This window comes from Solanum tuberosum, unplaced genomic scaffold (assembly GCF_000226075.1).
Source record: "Solanum tuberosum cultivar DM 1-3 516 R44 unplaced genomic scaffold, SolTub_3.0 scf00461, whole genome shotgun sequence".
Lineage (NCBI taxonomy): Eukaryota > Viridiplantae > Streptophyta > Magnoliopsida > Solanales > Solanaceae > Solanum > Solanum tuberosum.
The window spans coordinates 31,650-54,554 of record NW_006239387.1 but is presented as its reverse complement, the minus strand read 5'-3'; the positions used below and the strand labels follow the sequence as shown (position 1 = coordinate 54,554).

Here is a 22,905-nt window from a genome sequence, read left to right as displayed (position 1 = left end):
TTTTTTTAAAAATTACATTAAAAGTATTCTATCAATTAACAACATATATTGTTTGAAATTGACGGAAATTTTTTTTTTACAATAATTAACAAAATAAATCTCTCGACTCCAACAAATCTATCAATTAATGTCACATAAATTGGGACATGGCAAATAACATATATTATTAAAAATTTAGGTTCAAAATATACAATAAAATACAATAATTAACAACTTAATATATTAAAGAGACATATAAAAAAAGGCTTAATATTAAAATTCTGCGTGTGCCACATAAATTAGAACAAACAGAGTAATAAATATTTTTTTCTAAATTATGTTAAAAAAAGTACTACAAATCACAATAGCTAAAAATTTTAAATATTTTTAAAATCAGATAAAAATTTCAATAACTTCTCAAATTTCATAATATGACATAAATTAAATAAAAATAATATATATTTGGGCCCCGTGCTGGCACGGGGTCCTATATCTAGTATAATTAAGAAGTTTATTTAGTTTTCCATTGTGCCAAAAAGAAAAGGTATTTTTACCTTCCAAATCCTTAATAATTTGATTTTGTCCATATTAACAATTTTCACCAAAACCTTTGAAGTTCAATAATTTCGAAATTTGCTATTTTTAAGTTAATCCCTTCCTTCTTACCTTGTTATGACATAGTATGATGATCAGGGTCAACTCAACGTAATTGGAGGTCTAAGTCGAAGTTTCAATTAAAGGTCTAAAATCTAAACAAACTTATATGTATTTATTTAAAAAATATTTTTCTAATTTTTAGATGTAAATTTTTACTTAAAATTTCTTTATAGATGATTTCTTCAAATACCTTTTTTTTTTAATTATTAATTTTAGGTAAGATTTAATCAATTCAACATTAGAAAACATTAGTTTACCGAGACATCTACTAAATGAATTGTTAACATAATTCTAAGTAATAAATTGACAAACTTTAAAATCATAGAATTTGATTCAAGAAGTTGATAACTTGGTATATCCTACTTTAATATGTTTGTTGTATTGCCTGAAAATTTAAGAAGAAATAAAAAAAAAAGAATTTGCAATTTACTTTGTTCAACACTTTTCGATTAATGATTTGTATTTTTGACCGTGACTATTACTCTAGCTTATCAAACATTTGAAGAAAGAAAATGTAAACAGATAAATAATATAAGTGTTAGCAAAAACAATTGATTTCTTCTATTTGAATGGGGTTAAGGAAATCAAAATATTATAGTTTTATGTAATTTTTTTTTAATTCTTGGTAAGAATTTGAGGCCTCCCAAAATTGAGGGAGGGCCTAAGACATATGCCTCAATTTTTGTATGCGGGGCAGGTTTATGCGGAAGGGTTGAGTGGGTTGAAAATGAAAAAAATATTATATGGAATAAAGCGAAACGAATTAAAAATTTTACCGGTTAAACTCACCCTGCATCGCTTCATTGCCATCCTGCATGCAAGAGCCGCCCCTAAGTATGATATTATTGACTAGTTGGCAGTCTAAGTAGATAATATAGTTGGTCATTATAGATGTATTTAGTTAGAGGATTGCATTGGTCGTTGGCTTGATTGGGACCAAAGAATTTTCAAAGTTTGAAGTTCGGAATGCTTTTCTTATCCCTCTCTAAGAGCTTCCATTATTTTTGCTCTTTTGGCAACTTGAACTCACAATCTTTAAGTTAAAAGTGAGGGGTATTTATATTTATGGACAAAATACAATCTAATTTTCAAAAGTTTTTATTTTATTTTATTTCACTATGAAATATAACCGACAGACTTAGCTACTATTGAGAGTGGAGAGAGAGTGTAACAGGGTAGGTAGGGGAGTTGGCCAATTTTCTTATTGAAAGTGGCACCCACCATTGACCATCCATTTGGTAGAATATAGGAGGAGTCTCCTCCAAGTTTTGTCATCTCTATTATTGTATCTGAGATACTTCATCGTTCCATTTTTAATTGTCATGAATTTTTTAAATTTAAATTACAAGAATTTTAATTAACATTTTATGATATATTTTCCATTATATTGATATGCAAAAAATTTCAATCTATAATACTTTTTGTATAGTTTTTAAATATCTAATTTTTTGTTTAAAATATCAAATTAATGTAATCAAATTTAACTTTGAAAATTAGTCAAATTGACTTTCGAAAAACGCAACATGATAATTAAAAGTAGACAGAAAGAGTACCAAATAAAATTTTCCATAATACATTATAGTACTACTTCCTTTATAATTTGAAATAATGATTTTTTAATTTTATGGTTATAAATTAAAGCTATGTTAAATATATCAAATGTTTTTGAATTTTATATATTTTAAACATGCCACATAGAAAATTAAAACAAAAAGTTGAAAAAAAAAACATTTTAAAAACAGATTAAAAAATAAAATAGAATTTTTTTTAAAAAACGAATGGAGTATTAATTATTTCTTAAAAAGAATTGATCTTCTCTTTGAGATTTATCCTTCAATTACTATGTTATTCCATCCTTCTATCTTTTACTTATCCATGATTGTTTTGTCACTCTCTTTAAAAACTATCAAATAAAATGATAATTTTTATTATCTCACCCATATTAATCATAAGTCATATAAAATGTTAGAAATTTTATATATTTAAGATTAATGATAAAATTGGTATAAAATAGTATTCTTTTTGTTTTATATTAATTGTTCACTTTTTCTTATACGCATTTAAAAAAATTATAAATACAAAATAAAATTTTACTAATTAACCTTAATATTTTTTTATAATGTTAAAATTTTATTAAAATTTTCAAAAAGAATGAGTTGTAAGAGTAAAATAGAAAATATCAGTTACTTAACTTTTTCTTCTTTAGAAAAGGTAAAATATTACGAGCGTGAGGATTATTTTTGGTTGGAGCGTGAGAATCATATTAATTTTATAAGTTAATAAATAATTTAAAATAATTATTTTTAATAATTAATGTGTACAAATAAGATGAGACGACAAAAGTGAGATAAAAGACAATCCAGATCACGTGCACTCCTCACTCTGAACGACAGTCCCCTTTTTTGGCTTTTCGAATATCTATTCAACACATACCTCAAAATATGCTATTTAACTTGACATATTAAATAATTATTAATATGAGTATTTAATCACACTATTCTTATTAAATGTTATTTTGTATTAATTAAAAAATAATTTAGAGAATAAGTATTTATTGCGAAGGTAAAATATAAAAATAATAATTATCTTTTATTGATATGTCAAAAGTGACAAATAAAAATGAAAATTTATTGTAAGAATAAATGAGAAGTAAAAATGAACGGAGAGAATAATTCTTCAGTCAAAATAATAAATACAAAATTTTATTTATTTAGTTGTCTTTATTAGATGCTTTCTAGAATTGATTACGATTGACCAACTAAGTTATGGTGTAGTTGTGAGACTAAACTCTTTTTCCTTAATTAGAAGTCTCGTATTCGGGCTTGAGGTGTGATAAAAATTCAGTTGGGAGTGCCACTCCGCCTTGGATATGACGAAAATCCAATTGGGAGCATAGATCCTACCGTGCAATTTAATCAAAACTTCAATGCGGACACGGAAAAACTAATAGAATGGAAAACCAAAAAAAAAAGTACTGATTGAAAGAAAATATATATTTTGGGATAATTTTATTGGCAAACTATCCTTATTTTAGACGAGGAGGGAATACAATATTCAACTATTTATACATATCCAAAAATTCTCATTTATAACTTTATATAGGAGTACTATATATCGCCGGCGAAGCACAGGCGACGAGCACAAAGTCGTCGACCTAATCAACACAGAGACATATTGTATAGATATAGAATCAAGGTTGCATATTGCATATTACAGAGGAATGGATGCAGAGGCGATTGTGAAGGAACTGAGAGGGACGTATGGAACTGGGAAGACGAAGAGTTATGAGTGGAGAGTGTCGCAGTTGAAAGCTCTGTTTAAAATCGCTGAGAATCATGAGAAGGAGATTACCGATGCTCTTTATTCTGACCTCTCTAAGCCTGAACTCGAAGCCTTTATTCATGAGGTTTATCACTTTTCTCCTTTTCATCAATCGCCTATCCCTATCTGTCTGTGTGAATGTGCTTCCGGTTAAATTTAAATTATCTACAATATAGTAGATGTCGAATTTACCTCTCTACCTCACCTGAGTGTGAGCAGAGGTGAGGTAAGGTCTGCATACACTCTATACTCTCCAGACCTCACTATGGGCGAATACACTATGTATGTTGTTGTTGTTGTTTTGAATCTCTGGCTGAAAATTCTAGCTCTGCTGCTAGACATCGAGGAAGAGTGAATTGCATAATTGGCTAATTTCGTTGTGTGATAAGGAAATTCTGAGTTTTTGATTCCTTTTGATTGATATAATATTTGAACAATAAAGTTGAGGATTGATAGGAAATTTTGAGTTTCCAGCAATATGGAACATAAAGTTGGGATTATGAATTATTGCGTGCAATACTCTGCTTTTCTCAGATTTGGAACTCATTCTTCTGCTGATTTTGTTTTACAAGCTTATGAATTTTGTATTAATCATTGGATTTTTGCGGACTTGTTTATTTTTGTCTTTTTCTTCTATTGATGACTTCTATATTTACTTGAGCCAATCTCATCGAAAGATTTAGCAAAATATCTTCAACGACTCTAAGTTATACGAATTTAGTATTGGTTTAGTAATTAAAATTTTTATAGGCTCCTTTTGTTTGCTAGGTATTTTTCTGCATTTAAGTCAATTATTTAAGGCAATTGACTACATTTAAGTCAATAGTGCATAACTACATAACACACTTGAGTACTTTTTGTTGTAGAAGAAAACTGGTATTTGTTTTTTCCGGGTTTCAGATTTTAGTTGGATAGTCTAGTGCAAAATGAGTTCTCCTCTTTTCATGTTTATTTTTCTGGAATTGAAAACGTTTCGACAGTTTAAAAGAGTAATGTTGGCTATTGTGCTTTGCATAGGGTCGTTAGAGTGACAGTCATAAGCAAGATAAAAAGGTCATTGTTGTTCCTGATGTTGGTAATCTAGGAAGTGCATTGATGTCACCAAGATTAGTTTTTGTTTGTTCTCCTTTGAGTCTTATAGCTAGATTTGGCTCGTAGTTATTGAATGTTCTCACAGAGAGAACTGGACCTCCTTTTTATTGTTATAGATGATCTGAATTTTGGACATGATTTGAGGGTTAACTGGTGGACAATCATGCAATACATGAAACTGACTATAATCTTGTGAGGGACTGAGAATTTACACCAATAGATAGAGAGAAGAAATATTTGTGACAAATGGTAACAGCGACAACATAGCAGTGCCAAGAAAAAATGACTGTCACCAATGGATCAGGAGGACAATCAGTTAGGCAGCAGATACTAAATACATTATCCTGAAACTGATTTTGTTGTAACACCTTTGATCTTCTCCTATCTACTTAAAGTAAATATACATTTTACAAACAGGAAATTCTGGTAGCGTACATATTTTTAGCTGTGCCCAATATGATCAATGTGAATGATCACCGGAAGAATGTGCTGGATGGTTTGACTTAAGGTTGATGTTTAAGAGTTTTATGATGACATGATTGAGAAGTCTCAATTTTAACCTACACATTGCTTTTTGAGTAAAATCAATTTGAAGTTCAGTTACATTGAAGTATTTGGTGGAATGCATTTCTTTTATTCTGTTTTGGTTATAGCAAAAATAGTTTTATCATGAATGTATAGAAGTTCAAGGGAAGGGTTTTGTAGTTGAGGAACTTCTTAGCTATGTCGACCCACTTTTCTTTCTGTCTTCTGATTCATATGTTCTTTTACTGCAGATTTCTATGATGAAAACAGCGTGTAAGCTTGCATTGAAGGAACTAAAACGGTGGATGAAGCCGGAAAAAGTAATTTTTTATACCTATTTATAGATATACATACCATCTTGCTTATTAATTAATAGAAGTCCACTGATGCTAACATATGGAAATTACAGGTCAAAACTTCATTAACCTCGTTTCCGTCATCAGCTGAAATAGTTCCAGAACCCCTCGGTGTTGTATTGGTCATATCAGCATGGAACTATCCGTTCTGTATGTGAAAAACTGTCTATTTATCTCCGTCATAAGTGCATGCGATTATTTTTCCTCTTATCTTCTCCTTTCAATATATCTTTAAGCAAGTCTCAACTTAGAAACCAGACTAATCACTTCCCTCTGCAGAAAATTCTGCTGTGTTATAAACTTTTATTATCAAGGGTTGTGGTGACTCTTAAAACTAACTAAACATTTTATGGATGGATAATGTTAATAACTGTGAATGTTAGGATGAATCTTCTTGCTTTTTGTTTTTGCAACATTAGATCGGTGTGACTCACAATGCAGAGAGAAACATACCCCCACTCATTTACACTGATTGTCTGTGTTTGAACTATCTGTCAATGAAGACTAGGTCATATTTAGTGTAAAAGTTTCACTCTGGTCAAACTATTTTCTGCTTTTCTAGAATAAAAGGCCAAAAACTAAGTAGATTACTGTAATGCTTTATCCTTTTCTGATGCAAGCAAGATTTCCAAGGTGCCTTTGTCCTTGTTGATAGCGAGTTTTCCATTATCCCTTATCAGTAATTTACTAGTAATGTCTGTTTGTTTTATGATATTTAGTTGAAAAGTTACAATGCAGATTAATTAATCAGTTCTTCCCTCCCCCTTCATTCTATTCCAGTGTTGTCCCTTGATCCAGTGATAGGAGCTATTGCTGCTGGTAATGCTGTAGTTCTGAAACCATCGGAAATAGCCCCAGCTACATCTTCAGTGCTTGCAAAGCTTTTAGGGCAGTATATGGATGTGTCTGCTATTAGAGTTGTAGAAGGTGCAGTACCCGAGACAACTGCATTACTAGAGCAAAAATGGGACAAAATATTTTATACAGGTTTGAATAACTTCATCACTGGTTGACTTTATCTCCATGTCATTTATAGAATAAAATATTTGGGATGATTATTTAAAGATGGACAATGGCCCAAATCTGCAATCATCTCTGGTGGCAACATAATTTCTTTTTATCTTTTTGGCTTCGAAGACAACTGAACTGGTTGGTTAACAATGTGGTAACTTTCCTTACAGTTCAATGACCGGTGGTGATATTTTTTGCTTTCAAGTATTTATTGTCTAAATAAGACAGGTGGTGTCATGGATTAGCAATATCTTAGGTTGACCTCAAAATACACTGGTTCATGTGTATACCATTCTATATTGAAGGTGCTAAAAGGGGATGGGGTACATATAAAGAAGTTGTCTCAACATACCTGTGATCTGAATTAGCGCAGACTTATCTAAGAACAGAATGCTGCCAGCAAACAATCGATTAAAGCAATAACAACTAGTTAAGATTAAAATGTAGTTGTTATTGTTACACTTACATTAGGTTTGGGTTTGCAAACTTGTATGTCAGTATGGGGACTAAGTATGAGATTCAGAGAACCTCGAGTTTTAAAGAACTGTAATATGTCTTAAAAGACAAATTGGTTATTATTTCCAAGAAATGAACCCAGATTATGCAAAATGGATTTAAAGGATTCATATAGTCGACCTCGACTAGTTTGATTTTGAGGCGCAGTTGATTGATTGATACTACACTTATTATCTAATCATAGCAGCCTTATGTAGAGAAGGAAGTGTACAGTAGATCAACAATGAATTTTAGAAACTTTGACTACTGTATATTTGAAATCTTATTGAGTGTATAATACTTGTATCATTAGATTCATGATATCATCTTAAATTCTTTTATTCCTAAGCTTCTCTAGCAGAGGAGCTATATTTACCACCAAGCAGGGTTGCATATCCCTTAACTACATGGTCATTGGTTTATTTTTTAAAATTTATCTTAGCTATAAGAGCTTAAACTTCTTTATGGATCCATATAAAACATCCCCCTTCTCCCATGGAAGGGGAAAAGAGACAACAGAACTAAGTGAAATTGTGTTATTGTTATTTGTTAGATCTCATTACAATGGGATATCTTCTTCTCCATTTTCGATATTCTTACTGGAAATTTGATTAAAAAGAAGAGCATTGAGATTGAGATGTACATTGATCTGTCAGCCCACCCTTGTATGTGCATGTGGTCTTCCGTGCAATAATAAGTCTGATCGACTTAAGTACTACTTGTGGTTAGTTTGGATTGCAAGGTTCACATGCATTAGTAATATTATGACCAAAAAACTAACATTGCCAAGTTTTGTTTGCAAGACGTATTTGGAGTTGATCTGTTCATTATGATGATAACTAATGGGCAAATAATACTGTAGGAAATGGAAAAGTTGGACGGATTGTGTTGGCTGCTGCTGCAAAGCACTTGACACCTGTGGTTTTGGAGCTAGGTGGTAAATCTCCAGTTGTTGTGGATTCAAACATCGATTACAAGGTAATATTTCTTATTTGCTCAGTCTCTTGAGTTGTTAGAACATATAGTGCCAAAATTCATAAGAATAAGCTTTCTCCATTTTTCTATTTATCAATTTTCTTTTTTCTGCTTTAAGATTGCAGTAAGGCGTATTATTGCTGGCAAGTGGGGCTGCAACAATGGACAAGCGTGCATCTCTCCTGATTATATAATTACTACCAAAGAAAATGTGCCAAAATTGGTGTGTTTTATGAGACCAAGTAACTTTTATGTGTGACATTATGCAAAATTATTTACTCATTGTTTCTTATTTTTTTTCTCTTCTGATTCCTCTTCGCCAGCTAGATGCTATGAAACAGGAATTGGAGAAATTCTATGGAAAGGATCCGCTAAAATCAGGAGATCTATCTCGCATTGTGAATGCTAACCACTTTCAACGACTATCAAAGTTATTGGATGATAAGAAGGTTGTCGATAAGGTAGTCCATGGAGGTCAGAGAGATGAAGATAATTTGTGAGTCGACCACATTCTTTCTCCACTAACCTATTAATTATAAAGATGTCTGCTTATGACATGAAAAATCTTATTATTCATCTTCTTTTCCTCATCTCAGAAAGATCTCTCCTACAATTCTTCTGGATGTCCCAGAAGATTCTTTAATCATGAAGGAGGAAATATTTGGTCCTCTACTTCCTATTATCACGGTAAGACCTACTCTGCCTGTGTAAGGTGACTTGTCTTTTGTACATCCCTTTTTGGTAACAAAAAATTCGCTGATAACAATGGTCACACAGTTATGAATTATGACCTAATGAATTAGATTCGTCTACAAGATGGTCATATTTCCAGAACAATTTATTCAGTTTCATGTATTTTCGGTATTGAAATTCATCAGCAACAAAACTTCAATAACTGTGAAAATCTACTGCTCTTACTTTTACTTGAACCAGCCTAAATGAGGATAATCTCTTTTGGCAGTTCAATCCTCATGGAAATTATTATGCAATTTCTCCCCATATATTACAAAATACATCATTTAAGTTTTAAACAATAGGTCATTTGTGAAAGTTTAAGATAATTTTTTTAGCAGCATCATTAATGTTAAGTCTAGAATGACGAACTTCCAACTTTTGAGAATGAATAAAGCTCAAGCAGGAGAAAGTTACCTATTTCAAAAAAAATAAAAATAAAGCTCAAGCACTCCTTCTGCAGAAAATTCCGTATATAGTCTGTTGACAGTACTATTTGCCTCGGTGAAATTCTCAGCTTGAGTAAGTCTTGCTTTTCTTTTGTGAAGGTCAATAAAGTGGAGGACTCTATACAATTCATTAATGCCAGAGAAAAGCCACTTGCAGCATATCTGTTCACAAGCAACAAGAAACTGGAGGAGGAGTTCGTCATGAATATATCAGCAGGGGGTCTGCTTATCAATGACACCACTTTACAAGTAATTCTGTCTTTGCCTACTAGCCAAATTTTCTAATTCACTTGTGCTAACATGACTTAAATTTCTTATTTATCTGTTTACGAGACGTGCTTTGAAATTATCACATTAATATACTTTTAGTCTGTATGCTGATCTCAAGCCTTCTCAGACTATTATATTTTACCAGCAAATGTGAAATTGTGGATATCTATCTTTTGATAGGGATGGGGAACTTGGGGAAAATTCAAAGTGATAATTTGTTAGATTATTCCTGTTGGAGATGCGATTAAGATTTTTTGAAGTTGAAAGTGAAATAGGATACAATATCTGAAGCATTAACCTTAAAGCAATACTTCAGAGGGAAAGAAACTATTTTCAAAAGAGATTCTTGGGATTTAATTACGAATGCCCAGGAGTATCTAAACTGAATGAGAAATTTTACGTGTTAATGTGCTGCTGGATTTCGTTGTTTTATCTAACATATATGATGCAATACAGTTATCAAATCTAATGATGAACTGTATATTTTTATCATGTAGGTTGCGCTTTCCACTCTTCCATTTGGAGGAGTCGGGGAAAGTGGAATGGGTTCATGTCATGGCAAATTCTCGTTTGATTCTTTCAGCCACAAGAAGGCAGTTCTGCGTCGCAGTTTTGCTGGGGATGTACCTGCAAGATATCCACCTTATACAACTGGCAAGGCGCGATTTCTCAAAGCCCTGTTAAATGGTGATATACTCGGTCTCATTCGTGCATTGATTGGGTGGTAAAAGTTCCATTCAAAATTTGAATCTGGGATTTCTGGTGTGAGCCCACTACTACACTTGTAAGTAGCTGATCACAGTGTTTCTACCCTTGAGGCATAAATTACCTTCACATTTTCAAGTCACTCCTTTTATAAATTTCATGTCTCGCGATGTTACTATTAATACTATTTGTTTTTTCTTGTATAAATGTTTAACATTATCTAATTGTTATTAATAATAGGATTTTTACTTGTGGTTAGTCATCTAATGCTTTTCAAGGAGTGTGCTAATGCTAACTGGCTATCCTAATTAACTTCTAATAGAATATTATATCCGTTTGCCACTCCTACTTGAGACTTTTGAATAGTTGGTGATGAATGGTTCAAAGTGAACTAGTTCCGTAAATGAAACATACATTTTAACAACCTACATCACTCTCTAAACCCTGTTTTGGTACATCTGATAAGAAGATAAAATGACCAAATCAGCAATCTTGTAAAATCCTGACTATATCAGACCTTTGTTCCTCAGCAATTTCAGTTGGAAATGCTACTAAGAAAGTGACAATCAAGTTCCCTCTGTTCCCTTCCTCTTTGGGTTTAGGCATCCCCTGTCCTTCTATAATCTTTTCATAACCAGGACATATAATATCATCGATCGTTAAACTCATCTTCTCCCCACCCAACAAAGGTATGGAAATAGTGCAACCTGTAAGAGCTTTTACCAATGGGATTTCTACTGCCAACTCCACATTGTCGCCGTCTCTCATGAATAGAGGGTGTTTTTTCTCCGCGATCACGAAGATTACATCTGCTGCTGAAGTGCCTGGTCTCTCATTACCCTTGCCTTCAAATGTTATCTTTGTCCCTTTTGTCCATCCTGGCTTCACTTTGATTGTTAGTACTTCCTCTTCTTCTGTTAACCTGTAAGAAAAGAACAGAGCTAGTTAATGTAAAAAATGGAATCAAATAAATGTTCTATATTTTTTGAAGGGATAGTTGCCAATATATATCATTTACCCATCTAGTTTACCAAATATGACCGAAGTATACACTATGCGTATAACTCGGTTGTATATGATATGTGTATGTTGTGTATCTTTATGTATAAGTAAATTAGTGTGAAGTATATACTGTGTACATATTTTGTAAACTAGATGGCCAAAAGGACTAGGTTGTATTTTTTTATTCTTTTTAATGAGAAGCTTTTATAGTCAAGCAAGCGTTATGAAATATTTGAAGATTACAAGGTTCAAAAGCCTTATAGCCATACAAATGTTAGCGGAAATAACGTTTACTAGCCAATTTGTTGCTCTCTATCTCTGAAAGATAGTCTTTGTGATTAAGCTTCAAATTCCAGAGGTGAAACTTCGTGACAATATCATGGAGATCACGGAGTTACACTTGTGGAAATTTGAAACACCATGACAATAGCTGTTTTCTAACTGCAGGCACTGAAAAGTGTCTATTTATGAATTTCACCTTCGATACTAGTCAAACTATGACAAACAAATTAAAACGGAGAGTAACTAATTTCATTAAAAATTGATATCATAAAAGAGTAGTAAGTCCTTACCCATTATCTGTCATTGTGACTTTCATCTTCTTTACACATCCAAAGCACAACTCATCTAAGGTGCACTCAAGTGTCTTTTCCGTTGGTGGTGGCTTTACCAATCCAGTTGAGCTTGAAAACATTATCGGAGTTGAGCTCTTCCGGCTTGCATTACGCGAAAACGAGGCTGGTAATGTTGTTGAGGCTGCTGGTGCGGGTGCTTCCGCACCACCATTCCTTAGGCTCACGCTCCGTGAAAAGGATTTCGAAGCTGCATGATGACTAGTTAAGTCAACATGACTACTAGCATTACGCGATAATGTGCTCGCTAATGCTGGTCCACCACCACCACCACCATTATGGTTGTGATTTTTCACGCTCGTGGCTCGAAAAATTCGAGAAATTGTCCTGGAGAGTCGAGATGGGCTAGTGCTTCTTGAATGAGGAGGACTTGATTTAGGAGAACTTGTGTAGTAGTATTGTTCATTGCTTTGGTGTTTTCTGTTAAGTCCTTCATTGAGTTTGTATGTAAATTGTTCATCATCATCTATGTCTTCATCAACACTACTTTTCTTTACACTAACCTGCAATTTGATTATAAAAAAAATACCTTATGTTAACATCTACATGTAACACAATGTCATGAATGAATTAATGCAACATAGACTCAACATCTAAATCCTGAATCATTCTTCATATGCGTTCATGTATCAAAACGTTTTTTTTTCCAACATGACAATTTAGGATTTTTTTCAAACATATGAAAAAAAACAATCAAATTATTGTTGTTTGATTAATAGTATACTATCTCTCTTTTGATTTCACATGTCTAATTTAAGTTTCTAACAAATGATGATTAGAACCATTATTTTCCAATTCTTAAGCCAAAAAATAAAATAAAAATTCCTTGCTATAAAAAAAATTAACATTTACAATATTGTGTTAAAATTGAAAATAAATACCTTGTGATGATTATCTTGAAGGATATTGGATTTAGGCTTATGATGTGTTTTCTTAGGAGATAAAATGGAGACAAAAGATTTGCAAACTTTACAAACACTTCCAAATCCAAAACTGCCGCAAAACTCATGAGATGTGGCCCGTGAATGATCTGCCATGGAAGAAAATAATTGAAGAAAACAATTACACAGAGAAAGATAGAGAGAGAAAGTATGATTAATTAATAATTAGTTGCATGTCTAATTTTAGAATGGATGGTTGGTCAAAAATACACTAGCGTTTTAATAGCTAAGATTAGTTGAAGAAAATTAAGTTAACCATACAAGACAATTTGAAATTTATAGGAGTCTTAATTAAAATTCAAAATCAATATGACTTGTGATGTGGTAGTAGGACTGTTTCATCATTCTTAACTAGAGATTTCACATTCAAGCCTACATATCGAGAAAATCATGTTAGGGGGAGATAAAAAGATCATGTTCGGAGCGCGATCCCGATTACTCCTTCCACTTTCAAGTGTCATGCCAACCACTAATGCCGCATACTTATTAATAATTGTTGTCATCACCGCCCCACAATTATGAATATTTGTAATATATACTGAATTGACAAGAAAGAAATATGGTATTGACAATTTACAAATAAATTTAACAAATGATTATTCATGGCATTATTGATTAATTATGCGCCAGTTATTGGATTTTTTTTTACATAATTACACATATTTTAGTATCATATTTACTATTATTACTTATTTTCAAAATATTAAAGATCTTACCACTATTTTTTTTATATCATATATTGAAGAAGATACTCTTAGATACATGTATTTTTGCTACTAGATACACTAAAATAGGGAGAGGCGAGCGAGATGGGGAGAGAGGCGAGGGAGGCAAGCAAGACTTGTTATCTCTCCCAGCTACATGCGAATCCACTTGGATACAATGTATCTAGAGCAAATTACACTTAATTTAGACCCCAAGTATCCGTAGATACATGTATTTTTGCTACTAGATACACTAAAATAGGGAGAGGCGAGCGAGATGGGGAGGGAGACGAGCGAGATTCGTATGTATCTCAGATACATTCGAATTACACAAGATACACACTTGATACATGTATTCGTATGTATCTAACGTGATTTGCATGTATTTGAGATACTAGATGCAAGAGTGGCGAGCGAGATGGGGAGAGAGGCGAGGGAGGCAAGCAAGACTTGTTATCTCTCCCAGCTACATGCGAATCCACTTGGATACAATGTATCTAGAGCAAATTACACTTAATTTAGACCCCAAGTATCCGTAGATACATGTATTTGGACGTAACTAAATGCATCTCAATGCACAAAAATATGGTAAGATATGTAATACTGCAAAGTAGAGTGTATCTAAGTAATTAGATCCCAAACTAGTGAATTTATGTAAGTTCCCATAAAAAATTATCCACAAACAAAATTGGCACCAGCTCTATAAATACATGACATTTAGATTATTTACTTCGAGGAATACAACATCTACAAGTTATACCAAACGGAGTATAAATTGTATAAAGGTATAATACATAAATATGCCCTTTAAATTTGCCTCATTTTATATTTATGTCCTCCAACTTTGAGTGTGCACAAGTAGACACTTAAACTTGTATAAAATTGAACAAATAGTCACACATGTCCTAAGTGGCATCCTACATGGCAATTTGCGTCCTACGTGGTGTCCTATGTGTTTTATGCCACATAGGACTCATGTGTCTACTTGTTCAATTTTATACAAGTTTAAGTGTCTATTTGTGCACACCCAAAGTTGGTGGATATAAATGTGAAATGAGGCCAAGTTAAAGGGCATATTTATGTATTATGCCTTGTATAAATATGTCCTAACTTATACTCTTCATTGGGCCTTGTTGCCTTCAAAATCCCAAAATTTAAAAGCCCATTCCCACTGTCTGTTAAGTTTGATAAAGCCCATGGACTTCAAATGCTGAACCGCTTTTAAACGGGCAATTTTCAAAAACTCACTTTCTTCTGTTATTTCATAACTTGTAAACTGTAAGTCCCAATTTTTCCCTAAAGAACATACAAAATATCTGTTTTTTTTTTTTACATTTACATAAATTGCGAACGTAACTCGATTGGTATGGAGTTGTTATTGTTAAGGAACATTTTACACTCAATACGAGAGAATTTGGATTTAATCGAATTTCAACACAGATACCAGATTGAAATGCTACTCTCATAGTACCCTTTGTTGTTTTCTGAATTATTTTTTTATGTTTTGCAGAAAATGGAAGTCATGTGTATGAGAATGTAATTAAGGAGTTTGCCCTTTGTGGAAACTACTTAATTAAGCATTGGTTTATAAGATGGACAATGTAATTGGTTCATTGTTATCAGGGTTTGGTGCAATTTTAGGAAAAACTTTTGGTCATCCATTTGATTTTTTAGCTGGAAAATCCTGCAGGTATTTACCTAATCTCTTGCTTAATTTTAATTAGCCGCTGTTTACAATAAAAATAATACTGTAGTATATGATTTTATTTGTAAGTATATATTGCTAAATTCAAAATGTGTACACACATTAGGTTTTCTTCTAGTCTCAAAATGGATTTGTTAGTATCTTAGCCATAAAAGGTCCCCTATTATGTGACATATTTTAATTTAATCCATGTTTATTTGGTAGTTGCTCTTGACTTTGAAGGAGTTTTGGCATGAATTGAGTGAATTCCAATTTTTATGTGTCAATCTATAAATTTCAAGAAGCATCCGAGGGTAGTGTGGTCTAGTGATTTATGAAATGGGTTAAGAATTATGTGTACATATTTGTTTTTTCTTCTTCTTAATCAAGGTCTCTGGATTAGCTTGCGCACATCTCGACTAATTTTATGAATAACTCTCACAGTCGTCGATTAATTCCATGGGGTACCTGCTACTTATATCAACAACTCTGTCCACAAAGGCTTTGAACAAATAAGAATAAATATAAGCACCTAGTGGTTTTGCTCCCGTTGAAATTTAAATCAGAGACTTTGTGATTCTCAATTCACTCAATTGATTACTAGGCGATACTCTTGTTCGACAGATTTGTTTTTCCCCTTATGAAGAAATAATTTGTGATAATACTATTTTGTTTTTTTCAGCACAATATGCGGTCCAACATGGGATTTGTCGTGTTACATTGAGAACTTTTGCATTTCTCATTTGCTCAAACTGGCTATGCTCTCAATTCTGTTATACTTTGGTGAGTTTTATCGAGATGTTTCGTGTTATATGACACTCTTTTATTTTCTAATCTGTTGAAATTAAAGAATCATAATTCTAGATTTAAAACCTCTTTAACTTTAGATGTTCAGTTTTACCCTTAACGAGATGCTTTATACACTACCTCAAAAATATTTTTTAGTGTCAATTAATTAATGACAATAACTTAATTGTAGTTAAATATGTATTTTAGCGACAATTAAGACTCTTTGTAAATGTCCCTAAAACCTATATCAACATTAGATCCAATGACAATTAACTAATACCGATAAAAACTTTAATGTTCTTTATTAATGTGTATATCTATTGCCGCTAAAAGTTGTTTTTGTTAAAGTGATAGCTACATTAATATCACACATATTTAATATCAACACTACAAGAAATTAAGTCAACATTTCGTTCATTGCAACTATTTCCGACGAACTTCTCATCAAAAATCTCATATTTTCGATAGATTTTTTACTGAATAATCTATTCAAAAATATTATTTTCTATTAACGCAAGTTTCAACAATACCATTTTTCTATCTTAAATTTCATGTCAAGTCAATTACCATCATGTAATAAAAAGGGTGCAATAACATATGGTCATTCATATTGATATTTTAAAAAATACAATTACATATTGCATTTGTATTTAGTACTCCTAATTTTGTGATTTTTGCAGCTCTCTTGTTCTTGTATTTGCAATACAAGTTGGGCATATATGGGTGCATTTGTCACATGCTTTGTAGATCCACATGGACATGTTTGTATACTTGTTTTTCAGTTTTAGATTGTTGTTGCAATTTTTTATGCTTCAAACAAAAAAAGACAACAAGTAGAAGACATCAAATTATAAGAGATATTGAAGAAGAAGGTGAATTATATCAAAGAAAAAATGAGTGGAGAAAAAGGTCAAAAAGGGATCAAAGGAAAGAACATTTCAGAAGGTTTTTGAGGGCAAAGAGTCATAAGAAGCATAGACAACACATAAGATAAATTATTTATTTATTTTCTGCTAGGTTTATGTATTTTGTGAAAAATTAAAGTTAATTATTGTAGGTATTTAGGAGAGTTTTTAGAAAGTTATATTGTAATATCTTTAATATTTGTTCATTTAAGAAATATCTAGATCGAATATTCTAGCATAATGATAGTAGAAGATATGAGTAATCTAGATGTATTTAGAATAGGGAAAAGGCATAAATTCCCCCTTAAATTTGTGTCGAAAAGTCAGTTACACGCTCAAACTATTGTGACGATCTATTACACACCTAATCTTGTTCAAAGTGATATTAATACCCCTTAGAACGTGACATGGCAAAGAGAGTGTCTTCACCTTCCTTAAGGTGCGTGAGAAGAAAAAATTATATGTTAAAATGACGAATATCAACACATGGCACTATTTTATTTGTCATATAATTATGTATTATAATTTTTAATCTTTTTATTGGTGGCCCAATTTCTTTAAAGCTTTTTCATTTTTCTTTATTTTGAGTTGTTGTTCTTCTTCTTCTTAAGGAGTCATTGCATTTGTCGACATTGATTGTTTGATGAAAGCACATCCAACACTCTACCCATAAAAATGAACTCTTAAAAATAGAAAGGGTGGAGAAGATGATGACTTTCATCGAAAAGTCAATAATTTTCAACTTAAAGTTCATGATTTTTCCGTTTGAACTTGCTGGAAGATTCACCGGAGAAGATCACCGAAAAAGATTCATGAGAAAGATAGTGATTTCTATTGAAAATTCATTGACATTTATGCATAAAATTCATAATTATATTGTCTAAATTTATCAAAAGTTCACCGAATAAAATGATTTTTCAATCTTTGTCTTCTCTATTCTCGCCGGAGAACTACCAACAACCACCACAATGTTATTTTTTGTCTCATATCATCAATAGCATATTTGATTAATCAAACTTACACACAAAAAATACTAATGAATTACATACATACTTATCAAGATTTTTAAAGAATTTTACAAATTTTAAATTTTTTATTTGTTCCATCGGTCATAATGGTGTTGCCCATCGCCTATCACCGCTGCCAACATCTCTATACTTCATAATCAACTTATTGACTCCTATTTTCTCTTCAAGTTTTTATCTTTTCCTTCAATTTATGAACAATGGAGAAGAAAGAAGAAATATATTTTAAAAAGAGATATGTATGGTGAGAGAAGGAAGATGCCCAAGTTTTTAATTTTTTGCAAAAGTTAAAAAAAATATCAAGGAAAAAGGTTTAAATTTTTTTAAATAATATTATTTATGTGTGAAAACGCATGTACAACATTTTTTTAAACACAAAACTGAGATTGTCTTCGGAAGGAGGTATTAATATCACTTTAAACAAGATTAGGTGTGTAATAGGTCGCCACAATAATTCGAACGTGTAACTGACTTTTCGATACAAGTTCAGGGAGAAATTTATGCCTTTTCCCATTTAGAATAATTTCTAAGCGTAGCATTAGGTATTCGTAATCAACCAAATTAAAATCATTCAATCCAATTTAATAGCATCTTCTTTTTTTTAGCAAAGTTCCTATCCAAAAACGTTGTTCTCCTTTTGTAGTTTTCTCTTATTTAGGAGTATACATCGATCAGTTCTGTTCATTTAAGTAATCTATCTAATAATAATTTAAGCAACTATTTTTTTTTACTTTCACTAATAAAGTCTTTCTCTTTTAAATAACTTGTTTTTTCTTCGGGAAAACATTTTTCTAAATACTTTGATCAACTAAACATGCAAAAAATTTAAAAAACATTCTCCATATCATACACACCCTTACAAAAATATTTTCAAAGTTTTTTCAAGTATCCATTATATAGATTAGTAATCACTTAAAATATGTCACTTTTTCTTAAAAAAATTTATACACATTAACATAGCTCACTAAATCGTAAAATCTCATTACATATTTCAATTAATTGATACGTATATAATTAAAAGAGAATTCAATGGATATTCGTAAACATGCACAAATTATCTTCTAAAATATGAGGTGAAAAATATGTCTAATAAATAGGAGTACATTTTATTATGTATTTAATTAGCAACATATTATAATTCTTCCTCGTAATGAAATTTACTAGTAAATGTAGTATTCAACATTTATATTTTCTTCATTCACATGGGAACTTTATATTAAAATCAAGCCGTCATTATCGTATACATTAGACCAATTATATCAACTTGTCAACTTTGCTAACATTATTCTAGTTGGAGAAAACTACAAGTCATTCTAGGATATATCAATGACATATTTTAACGTATTATGTATGGAGTAGTATTTTACTACCCCACTAAAATCTCGAAATGCAGGCCGTGTCTGAGGACATAAACATCATTAATAAATTGGTTCAGTTGTGTTACTCCCTCTGTTCCTATTTTATATGTTATCGTTTTTAATTTCACATGCATTATGAAATTAAATAAGTTTACTATATTATTTTTATTTAATATTTTTTTGAAGTTAATTTTTCAATCAATGAATATGAATGATTCACTTAGTTTTTCTACGTTGGTCAAATATATATTTTCAAGACTAATAATTCAAAAGGGTAAAATAGAAAGAATATTATAATTCATGTATTGATTTATAAAATGACAAGTATTATTGATAACTATTTATAGTTAGGATGACATATGAAAAAAAACGAAAGAAGTATATATCAATGTTTAATAGAATAAAGCTATGAGCTGGATAGGGTTATGGGGATCCATAGGTTAAGAAGATCATAATAAATTACAATATTTAAGATATTGATGAAGGTAAGATTGACTGATCCCAAATTTATAATTTTATACAGTATTTAATAAATATATAATAATTAATTACGTTCTTAAAAAAAGATTTATTTTTTAAAGTGGTAATTCTAATTTTTGTTCTAACATAAATATATTTGTGTAGTATTATCGTTTCACTCTTTTATCTTGCAAATCTACTGTGAAGAGGTTTATAGGGATATTCATAATTAAAATATTTGTCTATTAATTGTTGAATTCTTACTCAAAATAGTTACAAAATCTATACAAATATTAACAACATTTAAAGTAATAAAACTATAAGTAAAAATGTATGAATTTAAAACTAATGGGCATAACTAAAATAAGTAGGGTGCATCGGTTGGTTCGGTTTGGTTTGATGAATTATCGGTTCGGTTTATCGGTTTTCGATTTTTAAATATGCTAAACCAATAAGACAATTTTTTATCGGTTTTCGGTTTATCGATTTTGATCCTTAACGGTTCGGTTTTCGGTTTAACCAATAAGAATATGCTTATAAAACAAATATATGACTTCTCTAATAAATTTGACACGACAAGACAATAATGTAACTTTACAAAAGCTCATAAAATAAAAATAATAATAACAAACATGAAAAGAACTATACATGTGTAACACAAAGAGAAATAAAGAGGAATATGATTCTTACTTTAGGTTTTGACAATTTGTATAATGTAAAGTTGTGAACTCAAAGTCACAGCGAAGTATGAATTGATGGCGAAATGACAAAGACATAACTATTAAGATATTGAGATTAATATTTACTAATATGTATGTATATGTAAAAGTATTAAATTACTATAATCTTAACTCTTAATGGGTTATCGGTTTATCCAATAACCCAATATTGAAAACCAATACCGAACCGACAACCCGATAATTATTTTTTATAAAACCACTAAGAAACCGATAACCCAATAACAATAAATCAATAACACTTTTTTCGGTTTGATTTACCGATCGATTCAGTTTTTGCAGATCCCTAATTAAATAAGTCCTATAATTTCATAAAATGGTACACTAATTAAATTAAAATAAAATAAAAAAAATATTATTTTCTTAAAACTTTTTCTGAAAATACTCTTGGTGATGCAGGTACATCAACAAAACACTCTGTTTTACTATATATATTTTATGAATTTCTTAATAGAAATATAGAACCTATATAAAAGTTGGTAAATTATAAACTACGCTCTTTCTTTACTAGTATTTTTTTTAGTTTTTATTGAAGTTCGATTATTTCATAATCGTATTATAACGTTTTCTATTAAGAACTTTTCATATCTAAAGATTAAATTCAAGACGTCTGATTAAATAAGGAGCAACCCCAATTAATGCATCACGTTTTTTTAAGTCTCACTCCCCTAGTTGGGTGTGGAGGAGAGAGAAAAACAACATTTTTTTGGTGGAGCGCAGAGAGGGCGGCGGAAAAGTACGGCGTCGGCTACAACTTGCAAATCAGCCATTGCCAACTTGCTATTAATTTGGAGCTTTAGTCAAAACAAAGACTTGAAAATATTGTATTTTTATCATGTGTACATTTAACATAGACACTTTTAAATTTATGATAATACAAAGTCATTCATACCCCACTTCTGTTTTTAGCAACTTATGTTTATCACGAGTGGTCTGCCTGTCTTTCCTTGTGAATTTGATTTTAACAAAACAAGTTGTGTTTAAGGTAAAACGTGTAGTAATACAAGAAAGTTTTTGTTGTTTTCTTTACTTAATCAGTATGTACAAGGCTACAATCATAGCCATATATACAATGAGAGAAAGAGATAGTTAATCTCTCCGATAATCACTATGATAATATATGAACGACAAATCAATTATAGAGCAAATTGAAAATAAAATCGATACATATGATAATGTTGAAAAATAGTGGCTCTCGAAAGACAAAAATTGAGGGATTCCATCGGCTAACTTGTAACATATATTAGTCTAGATATTTGTCTTTCGAGATTGAAATTCAAGCTAATGTATATATATCATGACTTCGAATAATTCCTATTACTAGACCATTCATGTTCTTTGATCAAACACATCAATTATTTTTATTTTTTATACTTTTCATCGCGGTTTTGCACTTTAGAAACAAGACATAGGAAGGTGCATAGTTTCAAAAAAATAATATCTCTACCTTTCATCGTAAAAAATGATGCAAAAATTCAGAAAAAGGAAAAAGAATTTCAATCTAAAAATATGTCAATCAATCAAATTATTTGCTAAAGCTAATAAGTCAAGCAACAATGACGGAACAAGAGCTAGCCATCTTTCCAAATCTTTTAAGTTAAACGTAGGGTTTCTTTCTATTGAATTAGATCTAAAATTCATTTCCTTCTTCCTAAATGGCAAAAAAGTTCTTCATTTTAATTCATAATTTCACCCAAGGGATCAAATTAGAGGCGAATCTAGGATTTTTAAAATATGGGTGCATTACTTTAAAGATAAAATAAAATTGTATCAACCATGTGAACCATTCAGACTTCTTATAGATAGGTACCAGAATATAATATTATACAAATTTTAAAAAATATATATACATACGATACTTAGTTGTACGGAGAAACCACATATTTCCGTGCCCTATTTTTTGCCTCTAAATTCGTCATTGGATCAAATATCATGCAAACTTATTCCAAATCATATAGTATGACATTTTACAGTATGATATAACAATATATCAGGATCAGTATTCAGTGATGGAATGGCAAAAATCTTTTATTTTATTTTGTCAGTTGAAAATTATTCTTGTCTTTGTGTTATTGGATTATGTAAACCAAAAAAAAAAAAAA

General features: G+C 31.0%; 2 protein-coding genes across 2 annotated transcripts; one reads left to right on the top strand and one right to left on the bottom strand.

The window, feature by feature from the left end:
• Positions 1-3,651: 3,651 nt before the first annotated feature.
• Positions 3,652-10,825, top strand: LOC102591095 (aldehyde dehydrogenase family 3 member H1). The gene is made up of 10 exons (XM_006363825.2): positions 3,652-4,042; positions 5,826-5,894; positions 5,984-6,080; positions 6,711-6,917; positions 8,299-8,414; positions 8,530-8,634; positions 8,735-8,907; positions 9,008-9,098; positions 9,692-9,841; positions 10,360-10,825. The coding sequence occupies exons 1-10, from the start codon at positions 3,857-3,859 to the stop codon at positions 10,588-10,590; spliced, it is 1,425 nt and encodes a 474-aa protein (XP_006363887.1). The 5' UTR covers positions 3,652-3,856; the 3' UTR covers positions 10,591-10,825.
• A 62-nt stretch (positions 10,826-10,887) lies between these two features.
• Positions 10,888-13,304, bottom strand: LOC102590738 (dnaJ homolog subfamily B member 4). The gene is made up of 3 exons (XM_006363824.2): positions 13,083-13,304; positions 12,142-12,704; positions 10,888-11,489 (listed from the first exon to the last, which is right to left on the bottom strand). Exons 1-3 carry the CDS (start codon positions 13,236-13,238, stop codon positions 11,051-11,053), a joined length of 1,158 nt encoding a protein of 385 aa, XP_006363886.1. The 5' UTR covers positions 13,239-13,304; the 3' UTR covers positions 10,888-11,050.
• Positions 13,305-22,905: the final 9,601 nt, after the last annotated feature.

Excerpts from the sequence above, each read along its gene's own strand:
- LOC102591095 (XM_006363825.2), top strand. The coding sequence starts at position 3,857 with ATGGATGCAGAGGCGATTGTGAAGGAACTGAGAGGGACGTATGGAACT. Across the intron at positions 4,043-5,825 it reads TCGAAGCCTTTATTCATGAG|ATTTCTATGATGAAAACAGC; the intron begins GTTTATCACTTT and ends CTTTTACTGCAG. Across the intron at positions 8,635-8,734 it reads AAGAAAATGTGCCAAAATTG|CTAGATGCTATGAAACAGGA; the intron begins GTGTGTTTTATG and ends CCTCTTCGCCAG.
- LOC102590738 (XM_006363824.2), bottom strand. The coding sequence starts at position 13,238 with ATGGCAGATCATTCACGGGCCACATCTCATGAGTTTTGCGGCAGTTTT. Across the intron at positions 12,705-13,082 it reads TTCAAGATAATCATCACAAG|GTTAGTGTAAAGAAAAGTAG; the intron begins GTATTTATTTTC and ends ATCAAATTGCAG. Across the intron at positions 11,490-12,141 it reads GTCACAATGACAGATAATGG|GTTAACAGAAGAAGAGGAAG; the intron begins GTAAGGACTTAC and ends CTTTTCTTACAG.